The 12,858-nt window shown below is 45.8% G+C and overlaps 1 protein-coding gene across 11 annotated transcripts in view; it reads left to right on the top strand.

The window, feature by feature from the left end:
• The window catches only part of Ryr3 (ryanodine receptor 3), a 494,693-nt gene that overhangs the window by 394,643 nt on the left and 87,192 nt on the right, over positions 1 to 12,858 (top strand). For all 11 annotated transcript variants that reach the window (XM_074065580.1, XM_074065577.1, XM_074065585.1 and 8 more), the window contains one exon: positions 12,289 to 12,419. In XM_074065580.1, coding sequence (XP_073921681.1) covers positions 12,289 to 12,419 — 131 coding nt within the window. The remainder of the gene's footprint in view (positions 1 to 12,288; positions 12,420 to 12,858) is intronic.

The raw sequence follows: 12,858 nt of genomic DNA, 5'->3' as shown, positions 1-12,858 counted from the left end.
TGTTTATTCAGTCACTCAGAACACTTCATTCTTTAACATAGAGAATCTTTGATTGATTTAAGGAGAGTTAATAGAAGTTTGTCCAGAAAACTAAGTTTAGGACTTGATTATACTTCATCTCAATTGTATTTTGAATGAAAACTGTTTTCTCCTTCATACTTTCAAGATACATATTCATTCCATTCTGGCTAGCTCCCTTTGACGGGTTATTTCTGATCCAACATTACACATGTCTAAACCTCTGAGGTTACTAATACTGCTTTCTAGGGCAGTGCCAGCCCTATTGTGCTTTCTACTTTTCTGCTACTGTCGTTTCCTCTCTTTAGCATCTTCTGGACTATACATGGCAGAACTTTCAAAATTATAAACCATCATAGGAGTGTAAGGCATTGCTTCTGTGACCATTATTATTACCTTACAGGAGACATTTTTAAGATTCATTTCCATTGAGATCTCTGGAAACTAAGTTGAAAGGTTGACAAGGACAGCTTGGTAGTTGATCAATCAGGAAGTAATAAATACTAAGACAGAAACTGAACTTTTCCATCTGCTATCACTGACTAAGGACAACAAATGTTGGCGAGGATACAGGAAAAAAGGAACCCTCATCATACACAAGAATTTTTGGGTGTTGGGGTACTTGTTTGGCTCTGAGATAGAAAGCAAAGGTGAACTCAAGCAGCAGAGGTCAGAAAGATTTTATTTGTAGAGAAGAGAAGAGAAAAGCTGCATGAGCCATGCAATTGGATCCAGAAACTGGTGGATCCATGGATCAGAAACTGGGTGTTCTGTGGGTCAGATTGGAAATTGGGTTTTATAGCCTTTTTTTAATAGGGCAGAGATGACTCTGTGGTGCAAACAGATGTTTCCTGGGAAGGAGAAGTGTTTCCCTGGCTAGTTATTGGGACATCCTGCAGTATGTCCTTCAAGTCCCTGCCCCCACACCATGATCACCCTAACTGCTGTTAGGAATAGGGATAACTGCTTCCTTCCTGCTGACAGAGAGGAATGAAGAGCAATGAAGGGGCCCACAGCATCAGGGCTGACCATGAGAAGGGTTATCAAGGGGACCAGGATAGTAGGTCATTTTCATCTCCATCAGGGGCATCTGTAGTTTGATGAATTCTAGGTGAGAGGAAACAAACTTGAATAGTAAGTTTAAAATGCAAGGCCCAAACACAAGGAAGAAAATAAATGGCAACTATAGGCACCAGAAAGGATAGGAACCAGGAACTGGAGGGGAGCCAGGATTTCATTTGGTCCTATTCCTGTGTGGATATCTGAGTTTCAAGGGACTGTTCTCAGAGCCACTTAGCCTGTGGAAGAATGTAGTCTGCACGTTCCTCTACAATGCCTGAAGTGTTCATATATGTGCAACAGGGAGTATTGTTGATTGCACATACCCCTTCTTGTTTAGCTAAAAGAAAATCTAGGACCAGGCAGTGGTCCATGACCATACAGGAAGGGATGACAAAGACCTTTGTATGTCCTTAATGGCAAGGCCTATCTGGTCTGAGGTGCCCTCTATTACTTTGGTTAGGTTTTTTGCAGTTACATGATTGGCAATCACTCTATAATTGATTCCAGCTAGGACTGTAGTTAATGCTGTTTTCCCTAAAACTATTAGAGTAACCTCCCTTTTATCCCTATGGGAAGTCATTCCTGTTAGTTGGGAAAATTCAGTTTGTTGTATTATAGTATTATTCAAAAAGAAATGTCCAGGATTAGGTATAAGTTGGACAATTGTTCAATTTCCTCGAGTATGGTTTGGGTATAAACATGGCAACCCCCATACCTGGTTCTTTTTCCATGACCTCCATACAAAGAGATATCCTTCCTCAAGGCATAACATACCTTGGGTGTTGTTAGCCTGGGCCTGAGAGGAGTCTTCTGGAAACAGATAGTGACATTAAGGCTGCTGGTAAAAGACGGAGGCATAGGGGAATAGAAAGGTAGAGTTACACAGTTTTGTTAACCCTGTTGTATATTTTGTTAAAATATACTTGTGATGGCCAGTAGCAAATATGCAATAAGAGTTTTTACCAGTGATGTTTGAGGACTTGATCAGCTTGGAGATGAATCTCCCATTACAAGCACTAGCCCAAAGTACACTGGGACCCATAAAAGTGGGGCCCTTACAGTATTCATACAGCACCAGCCGGTTGTCAGATGATAGTCCTCCTTAAGAGTGGTGAAGTCAAATATGTCCTTTCTTTGGTATGTAGGCCCTAGTCTCTGTATTGATGAATGAAAAACTGGTATATAGCTGTCCAGGACAGAAACATTAAGCATACAGATTTTTGTCTGAGAGATGAACACAAGCCAAGAGTAAGACATAGTGGGCTGGTTCTTCCATGGGACCCCTGTAAGGGGAACCATGGCATAGGAGAAGTTATCTCACCTGAATATCAAAGAAGGGAAGGAACCCTGAGTGAAATTTAATAGAACCCATGCTGGCAGGTGGGCAGCTGTTGGGCTCTCATAGCAAACCCAGGAGTCCTTTAGTGAGATTTTGGAAGGGCAAATGCTCAAGAGAAGTTTAAAAACCTGTTGGTCTTCCATGAAGGGCTGTAGCTCTTCCCATATAGGGGTGCTAGTGCACCCAGAAGACCAAGCCCCATAGCAATATAGTTAGCAAATAAAAGGAGCATGCTGATGCTGTCTGTTGAGTTCTAGTCCAATTAGAAGGAGCTGTAGCAGCTAGCACTATTCCCAAAGTAATTACAAACAGAATGGATAGACTGATTAGGAGATACTGGAGGTTTGGATCAAGAAGGCTCATGAAGGTGACTGATCTGTATCAGTAGGCATTTTCTTTTTGAACAGTAGTTTAATCCATCCAAAGGTTCACATGAGAAGGAGGCAGGCTCTGATTCTGGATCCAGAGATGGAGGTGCAATGATCACAGGGGGATTCCAGCCCTTGACTCTTGAGTGATGGATCCAGGAATCAGGCCAGCCACTCGTGCTGTCATTGGGGTAGACAGAATAACTGGATATGGCCCCTCCCAGAGAGGGGTGTTTATGTCCTGGGTTGGATTTAGAGACTTTATTAGGACTAGGTTACCAGGGCAAAAGAGCAGGGGGTCCATTTATATCCTCCCTGGGGGTGGCTTCTTTGATCTCCAAGAATGTTTGTTGAAATTTAGCAAGTTGAGTGACATGGGAGGTTAACTGAGCTGTCTCTTGGTCAAGAAGGAGGCATTGGTTAGGAAGGGCCTGCCATATAGAGATTCGAAAGGGGTCAGTCTCTGCTTGCCCAGAGTGTTTCTGAGCCTGATGAGAGCAGTAGAGAAGAGCTGGGCCAGGGGGAGTGGGTTTCTTGGGCCAGTATAGCCAGGTATCTTTTTAAAAGTTCATTTGTTTTTTTCTACTTTTCCAGATGATTGGGGATGCCAGGCACAATGGAGGTGGTATTCTATGCCTAGTGCTCTAGAGAGTCCCTAAGTTACTTCTGCCTTAAATGTAGGCCCATTATCACTTTGAAGGCTTTTGGGAAAACCAAAGCAAGAGATTATTTCTGTGATTAGAATTCGAACCACCTCCCTAGCACATTCTGTACTACAAGGAAAAGCCTCCACCCATCCAGTGAATGTATCCACAAATACTAACAGTAGTTTTGACTTTGGTCCCCCTGGCATATGGGTAAAGTCTAGTTGCCAGTAGTCCCCAGGATAGGATCCCTGCCTCTATGCCCCTGGCACCTGGAGTCTTTTATTATTGGGATTATTTTTTTGGCCCTGTACAACTTGTTGAGCAGCATCCCTTAATTTAGTCCCCCTAAACTTTAATCTTGCTGACCAAAACCAAAGTATTGTCTAAGCCCAATGATAAAGTTGGTTGGGGGCCTTAAGAATTTTCCATTGGAGTGCCTCAGGGAGCCATAACTTTCCTCCAGGGGACACCCACCAGCCCTGGTGATCTAACTGGTACCCTTGGTCTGAGCCTTTCTTACTTTCCTCTGACAGATATTGTGGTCTCTCTGGGGGAAGGAGAGTCCTCTCCCAGAGGAGAACGCCAGCTATATATTGCTGCATGGCTGCCCATTTAGCTGCCTCATCGGCTGCTTTGTTTCCCTTTGCTATCTTATCTTCCCCTTTTTGGTAACCTTTACAATGAATCACCAAGACCTCTTTAGGCAATAGAACGGCATCTAGGAGGGCTAATATGTCACAAGCATGTTTAATGGGAGAGCCTGTTGTAGTTAGCATTCCCCTTTCCTTCCAGATGGCTGCATGAGCATGCAGGATCAGGAAGGCATACTTAGAATCTGTATAGATGTATAGATATATAGATGTTGACTCTCTCTTCTTTTGACAGTTTTAGCACTTTTTTTAGGGCCACTAATTCTGCCAATTAAGCACTTGTATTAGGAGGAAGAGGACCTGATTTGAGGATGCCAAATTCTGTCACAACTGCATGTCTGATACCATTTTTGACAAAGGACCCACCGTCAGTGTATAATTCTAGATCTGATCAGTTAAGTCAGGTCTAACAGCATAATTTTCCATAAGTACCTCCTCACATGAGTGTTCAGGATTTCCCTCTGCCTCTAGTAGAAGGGATGTAGGATTTAGGCTCTGACAGGTCCTTAAAATTATTTCTGTCCCTCCCAGAAGCTGGGCCTGGTATTTAAGTAGACGGCTGTCAGACAGCCAAAGTCCTCCTTTAGAGTTTAAAATTCTCCCTAGGTTGTGTGGGGTACGAACTGTCAGGGGCTAGTTTAGGACAAGTCTTTGAGCTTTGGGCACTAGAAGGTGAACTACAGCAAGTGCTCGAAGACATCCTGGCCATCCCTTGGCTACCTGATCTAATTCCTTACTTAAGTAGCCCACTGGCTAGGGAGCAATGCCCCAGAGCTGAGTCACCCCTCCCAGGGCCAATGCCCCCTTTTCATAGACATGTAATTGAAAATTGTCCTGGATTGGGAGACCCAGGGCTGGAGCTGTCACAAGGGCCTTTTTAACTGGTAGAATGCACTTTCCAACTTGTCATCCTATTCAAGAAAGGGCTGGGAATCCTTCTGTGCTTCCTTAAGGATCTGACATAAGGGCCTGGCTAGGTCTGCATATCCCAGGATCCAAATTCTACAGTATCCTGTTACCCCTAAAAAGACCCTCAGTTGTTTGAGAGTCTAAGGAAACATCAGGATCAGACAGATTCTGTTTTCTCCTAGAGCTCTCATTTCTTTCTCCAGGACAAGACCTAAATATGTAATCCTAGAGTGACACAATTGGGCTTTAGGGTGGGACATATACCCTGTGGCTCCCCTGGAGAGTTGATTTCTGTCATGGGGGAGTCCTCCTTTCACATTGTTGGGGGCCCTTGAGCATTATTAGATGGTTTTTCAGGTTGTGGTTCCTCAAGGGAGTTTTGGGGCTTTTTGTAAAGGGTCACTGTGGCCTGGGTATCTATTCTGCATTTGTTTAGCCATTCTGGGTGGTCTCTTGGGAAAAAGAAAAGTCAAATATATGGGGCTTCAGTCCACTTTCCCTCCTTTTTACAGAACATGTCTAACTGAAGAATGGCATTATAATTAATGCTCCCTCCTTCTGGCAATTTTTCCCCATCTCCCAGAGGATATTGTAGGCAGGCCTGGGTGCAGTAAACCTTGAGTCACTTTCATTGAAGACTTTCTGGATCAAGGCCTTTCCAATGTTTAGTAAGCAAGCAAGGGGTGATCCTTCCGGGATCCTTGAAGCTTGATTCCCCATCTAAAAAGGGAAGCAAGGAAAAGTTGATCATCTTAACAGATGTTTTCTCCTTTTACCTACATGTCTCCAGGTGAGGAGATCCTCTACATGGGAGAGGGTGTCCCTCTTGCTATGCTGTCCTGCCACTGCCACCTGTGGTTAAGGTCATGGGGAAGACATTTATGTACTTCTAGCTGCAGCCACCTGGCTGGAGTGACCTTGATTTTTTTGCCTGTTCATCTTATTTTGCCTATTTGCCTTGCAACCCAGGTAGCTGGTTCTCCTCTACTAGCTGAAGGCTTGTAATTTAAAAACAACTCTATCAGTGAAGGGCTCTAAAGGAACCAAGAGGGCTTGCATGGCCAGAGGGAGGACCCCTGTGGTGGCGTGGATGGGAACTCTTGAGGTAGACTTTTGTCCCCCAGTAGTATCCTGTGAGACATATATATTTTCTAAAAGAAGAGAGGTAGCGTCTGAAGGCATCGTGGTTTTTTTGTTGTTGTTTGTTGTTGTTGTTATTGTTGTTGGGTAAGGGACAAAAACAGAGAAGACTGTTGAGGTCTCTATCCACTTAACTCTTTTCTCCTCTGATGGCAGACTATGGGAACCTGCTTAACTAGATCAACCAGATGCCTAACAAAAACAATTGAGCCCAAGTTACAGGGTATCTCTCTTTGGTGTACTCAACTGAAATGGGGGCTGCAGAAGAGACATGGGAACTCTTGAGGACGTAGTCTAAGGATTGGTTTTGAACGGAGATGTAGGGAATCACTCCCAGACTCGGCTAAAGAAGGAAGCCAACTGCTGTATAGGGCAAAGTGGGAGGCCACTCATCCTGATCTACTTGGGACAGAAGAAGCTGAGGATTGGGGGAAAGAGAGTTTCCAGGCTCAACCCATGAGGGATTATTAGTTATCACTGCTGTCCTGGTAGGCAATACTGGAGCACTTGAAGCAAGGTGTGACCTCCACCCTCAGGCCATGAGAACTATGAAGAAAGTGTAGAGATCTGATTGTCTGTTTGCAGTGGACATGGCTGGAGGGGTCCAAATACTTAGCCACCTTTGGAGCCTCGGGGCTTGTCAGGAAGTTGCATCTTCAGCCTTCAGATCTCACCAGGAAATTGTCTCGGCCAGAACACCCTTATAGCATAAAGAGAAACTTTGATTTCCACCAGCTGTTTTAAGACCTCCTCCATAGTGTGTCAGATCTGAAAGAGAGAGAGTTTAAGAAGGGAGGGAGCAGAGAGTTGAGAGGAAAAAAATGCCTCAGTACGCTGAGGCTTTAGCTTCACCCAGGTAGCATTGGTAGTCTAGTATAAGCCCCCCAGCTGGCCCCAGTTTCTCAGGTTGTCTGCCTTAACAGCTGTAGAGGGCTCAGAGCTTTTTCCCCAGGTTCCAGAGGGAGAAACCCTCCTTAGCAAGAGAGAGAGAGAGGGAGAGAGAGAGTGAGTCGGCCCGAGAGATCCACCATAGCTAAGCCGCTGTGGGGGTCTCTCCTGCAGGACATACTCCATCAGCATGCCAGATGATCATGGCCACTGCTAGGCAGTCCCCTCCAGTTTGGCACAACCTGTACAGACCTCAGGTGAAGAGGAAGTGTCCCTTCATAGTTGCCAGATGACACGCAGGAATTTTCAGGTGTTGAAGGTTCTTGGTCCACTCTGAGACAGAAAGCAAAGGCAGACTCCAGCAGCAGAGGTCAGAAAGATTTTATTTGTAGAGAAGAGAAAGGCTGCATGGGGCCATGCAGCGGGACCCAGAAACCAGTGGTCCCGAGGGTCAGGTTGGAAATTGGGTTTTATAGCCTTTTTTTTTTTAATTGCCTGAGGGCAGACATGACTCTCTGGTGCAAACAGATGTTTCTTGGGAAGGAGAAGTGTCTCCCTAGCTAATTATCACCTTTTGGGACCTCCTGCAGTCTGCCCTTCACTCATACACTGCTGGTGGGAATGTAAGCTAGTATAACCACTATGGAAGACAGTATGGAGGCTTCCTAAAAATCTAGAAATAGACCTGCCATATAATCTAGCAATATCACTCCTAGGGATATACCCGAAGGAATGTGACTCAAGTTACTACAAAGGCACCCGCACACCCATGTTTACTGCAGCAATATATACAATAACTAAAATTAAGCTATGGAAACAGCCAAGATGCCCCACTACTGATGAATGGGTTAAGAAAATGTGGTATTTATACACAGTGGAATTCACTCAGCCACAAAGAAGAATGAAATTTTGTCATTCAAAAATAAATGGATGGAACTGGAGAACATCATCTTAAGCGAACTTAGCCAGGCTCAGAAAGCCAAAAGCCACATGTTCTCCCTCATATGCAAATTATAGACCCAAAACAAATGCAGAAATATTATGGGACACAGGTCACATGATGGGGAGGCTGTGCAAGGGGAGGGATAGGGCAAGGGAAACCAAAAACTTGAATGAGGTTGATGTGCTCACTGTACAGGAATGAAGATAGAAATTGTTGAACTGGCCAGGGCCACGAGAAATGGACTAGGGAGGAGTGAAGGGGACTGGAACAGGTGAATCAATTGGGGCTATAATGCACGGTATGCATGGAAACACCACAAGGACACTCCCTGGGTAGCTATCTTTCTCTCAATCTAACAAAACATCATGTTTCTTGTTTTAGCTATTGTGTTTTTCTTCTACAAAATCATAGAACAGGAGGGCGGAACATGTTCTGCCTGGGGGAAGGGAGTGATTGGCACGGTGGGAGGGGGGAGGTGGTGGGGAAAGGGGTAGGAGGATGAATGCGGTGCAAACAATATATACACATGTATATATGTAAATACAAAAATGATACCTGTTGAAACTGTTCCAGGAATTAGGAAAGGGGGGATGGGGGAGGGAAGTGGAGGGAGGGGAATTCAAGTATGATATATTTGATACATTGTAAGAACCTTTGTAAATGCTGCAAGGTACCCACACCCAACACAACAATAAAAAATGAAAATTAAATTAAAATGCCATGCTAGGTAGCAAGAACTGAAGGAAAAACAAAGGCGAGGTTGCCCACCCAGTGAGGAGTCTTTGCTTGCTAGAGCGTTGTTTGTGTGGACTCTTGGCCCAAGCCCTCACTGCCCCGTGCTCAGTCTGCCAGTCTGCAAGTTGGGGATCATTCACTCCTGTTTCACAGCCAGAAGCATTAATTGGCAAACTCTGGACATTGTTTCACAGAACTGGTTTGGCAGCTAGGCCAGGAGAGTTGTTTCTGTCTTGAATGAGCAGCTAATTAGCATCATACTGTGTTCCTGACTAGGAAAAGCCCTATGGAGTTGCTGGTGAGACTCAGATTTGTCAGTAATTAATATCACAGAGGACAGGGCCAGTCCCTGTCAGCACAGCCAGAGGACTGGGATACTCAGCTGCCTTTGTCACTGAGTAACTTTCCAGAACTCACTTTCATGAAATCATGAAACAGGAGAATGGATCAAATTGGCACCAAGGCAATTCAAGACTGCATTGTGGCACCTGCTATGCCATCTGAAATCTACTATCAGGTTTCCTTTCATCAGTGCCCTCCCTGTGACTGAAGAGAGAAGTCACCCTATTGCTTCTTGTTGGCCGCGGTGTTGGTACAAACGGTAAAACTTCAGTGAAAATGGCCCCTCGTGGACCATACATCTGATTTAGGGAGGCCCTCCTGTCCTTCAGTCACTGAGGGTGCAGGCTGCTCAGGCCTGAAGTTAAAATGATACTCCTCTTCTTAGGTCACCTACCATCTTGAGCTTAACCAAAAAGGGGAATAAGCAGGAAGAAGGGGCTGGGGGAACGTTGTGGGAAGCACCCCAGGCTGTGGCCTGCTCAGAGGTGGCAAGGGTCTCAGCATCCACACAGCCTCTTTCCCTCCCTGCTTCCACCGGTCCAGCTCTGGGGACCCAGCTGCACTGAAGCAAAGGTACAGGGGAAAGGTTTTGTTACGTGCCGGTGTTGAGGGTCCTTGCCTTCACAGGCCAGGGCACTGGCTGGTGAGGCAGCTGAATGATGAGCAAAGCCGGTGTATAAAGTAGGATTTATTAGAGAGAAGGAAAGGCTACAGCTAGAGCACTGCAGCGGAGCCTGGAAGCTGGTAGCTCGCTGCTCAGCTACTGTGAAGGCTGGGGTTTTTATGGACGTTTCTCATTGGCCATGGATTTGCGGGCTTTCTCAGGTGAACTGGTTTGGTTTGCACCTTTATTGGGGGAAGGGAAATAATCTTGAGAGCATTTTGTTCATCAGCCCTGTGGCAGATCTTTCAGACTCTATCTCTCCTTTAGGATGCCGGAATGCAGTTTACAACTCCCTCTCAGGGTGCAGGAATGATATTGCTCTCCATGGGAGATGGGATACTCACTCATCTGCCTTAAGTCTCCAGACCCAACAGTTTGGTCCTAGGGCACTGGTCTGCCTATGGAGCAGACGGAGGTGGGGGTTTTAACACTGGAACCTGCATCTAAAGGGCAAGGCTGCACCCTCAGCTAGGAGGTGATCCTCTTACTGGAGACCTGCAGTCCACTACTGCTTCTTGTGGGATGATTTTAAAGTTGTCCATTCAAAAACTCTGTAGCAGATAGGCTATCAGCTAGTTCCCTGAAAAGCAAACCTAAAAAGCAGGTAAGTAAAACCACATGTATTAATTTTCCTTTAAAGTAATTTAAAAGATCACTTTTTCTTAAGTTCAGTGACTTGAATGGAAACTGGGTGGATCATCAAGGAATAAACAACTTTCTTCCATCTCAGCCACCTGTTCCCTCCTTCCGGTCTGTGGTCTGGCAGATCAGTCTTGCATCTCAAGCAGAGTAGGTCTGTACAGCTCCAGCCCCGACAGACTCTGCCCCAAGTGGCCTTGTCCCCTCTGTTTGTTTGAAGACAGCTATAATCGTATTTGGGGGGGGAAGGAGGAGTAGTGCTGGGATTTGAACCTGGTAGGCAGGCTCTCTACCACTTTAGACACACCCACAATCCTTTTTTTTGCTTTAGGTTATTTTTCAGTTAGGGTCTTTTACTCAGGGCTAGCCTTGGACTGTGATCTTCCCACCTGCATCATCTGAGTAGCTAGGATTATAGGCATGAGCCACTGTACCAGCCCCCAAAATCACAATTTTAATTCAAGATAAATGTGTCTATTTCTCTGCTACAACAGAGCTGTTGGTTGATGCTAGCCCTCATGATTAGTTCATAAAGATATGTTTATTGTATTGTTCAGGGCTCTGTATAGAAGCCAGGTTCTCCCTCTGCTCTGTTTTCAGGGAGAAAGGACTTTTGCCATGGAGAGGAAAGGTGAAGGACCACATGGCTCACTCGTTAGTGAGGAAATACCCCTCCTCCATAATGCTTGATACCATGTCAGAGAACCCAGACTCTTTCACCAAGACCCTCCAGCCTCTTGGTGCTGCTGGGGTTGTTGGTTCTTATCACAGGGAGGGAAATTAACACACAGTCTCGGCACAGGTCTCATTGGGGAGCTAAGGGGAACCCTGATAGTTGAAAACCTTTCTGTCTCTGCAGGGGTGGGGTAAGCACTTCTCCAGTAGGCAGTGTCTCCATGGTGGTCCTGTAACGTCCCCCATGGTGTAGCTGACACCAGGGCCTGGGCTGGTAGACGACATGTGCATGGTATCAGTGCTCACTCTGAGGTGGTCAGCCACAGAGCAAGGAAAACTGAGGTCCAAGAGGGGCTTGAACACTGTAAGCCCATCTGATTCTTCAATGTAGACCTGTATCTGCATTTCAATTCATTATCTTTGTATTCTGGTCTACAAACAGATGTACATTACTGTTTAATTTGAAAACTAGTGAGCTAATTATCGAACTAATGTCACATGTGTAAACTCCCAGGATAGGTGTGTAGTCTGAGTGGCTGAGAGACCATCTCAATGGGTTAGGGACAGGTGGTTCTGGTCTCCCATTCACCAAAAAGCAGCAGATGTCAGCCTGTGGGTGCCTCTAAGCCAGGGCTGTATTGTCTCACTAGCCATGGATGAGACAAGCCAATGGCTCAACCCAGGGAAGTGAGGTACTCTCCGCCCTCACTGTGCTAACCACAGGGGCTGGCTCCATTCACTTCCCTCGCTGACTGCAGATCCCACCTCCACTAGAGAACTGGAATCTAGAAAAACGGCCCTAAGTGTTTTGGTTTGTGTTTGCATCACAGAGATTTTAAAGCCAGAGCTTGTACAAAGTAAGCACACAGATATTTGTAAAAGGGAAGGGAGGAGTAGTGTGTGTTAGCCTAGCAGTGTGCTTTAGGATCTGTTTCTATTATAAGGCGAGTCTTCTATTCCGTCTCTTGTTGGTGCTTTGGCCTGTTAGCACTGTTTCCACTTGTCACAGGCTCCATCTGTAGCAAAGAATAGAACCACAAAAATGATACAGAAAGGTCAAAGCATTTTGAGAACAGAGAAGATCAGTCTTCATATGGATCCAGCAGAAGTTGCTCTCCAGCATGCTGGGGGAGAGGGCAAAACCTTGCTGAGCCACAGGATGTTGACCAACTAATCTACAAGGAAGTGGAGTGGGAAGGGGACCTGGCCAGCCAACACCTGGGGTAGGCGTGTGGGGGCAGCACTCTAAATGGACTTCTTTGTTTCCAGGCAACGTCCTGCCCTTGGAGAATGTCTCGCTTCACTGGCAGCTGCTGTCCCTGTGGCATTCCTGGAGCCCACCCTCGACTGCTACAATCCCCTCTCGGTCTTCAACACCAAAACCCCCAGGGAGAGGTCCAGTAAGTATCCTCTCACAGAATCACCAACCTCTTCCAGGTGATGAGAGGACAGTTGCTAGGAAGGCGGCACAGATGAGGACGGCAGCTGGCAGCACTGTTGTTTTACATGGTGTGAGAATGGCCGGCAGGTCAGAGTTAGAGACTAGATCACATCTCTTCTTACTGAGGAAATGAGCATGCACGCAACTTGGTTATCATTAGGCTTTGAGTCCTCTTCTGTCAAACAGTGACACACTGTAGTTGGCTGCTTCTTTTGTTGTTTTGATTTTCAAGGTTCTGGGGTTTGAACTCAGAGGCTCATGCTTGCTGGACAGGCGCTTTACCACTTGAGACACTCTGTCAGCCCTTTTTTTGTGTATTGGGTATTTTTGAGATAGGGTCTCACTTTTTGCCTGGACTGGCCTCAAATCACAATCCTCCTGATCTCTGCCTCTGAGTA

Source organism: Castor canadensis, chromosome 2, assembly GCF_047511655.1.
Source record: "Castor canadensis chromosome 2, mCasCan1.hap1v2, whole genome shotgun sequence".
NCBI classification, from domain to species: Eukaryota; Metazoa; Chordata; class Mammalia; order Rodentia; family Castoridae; genus Castor; species Castor canadensis.
This window is presented reverse-complemented; position numbering and strand designations above follow the sequence as displayed.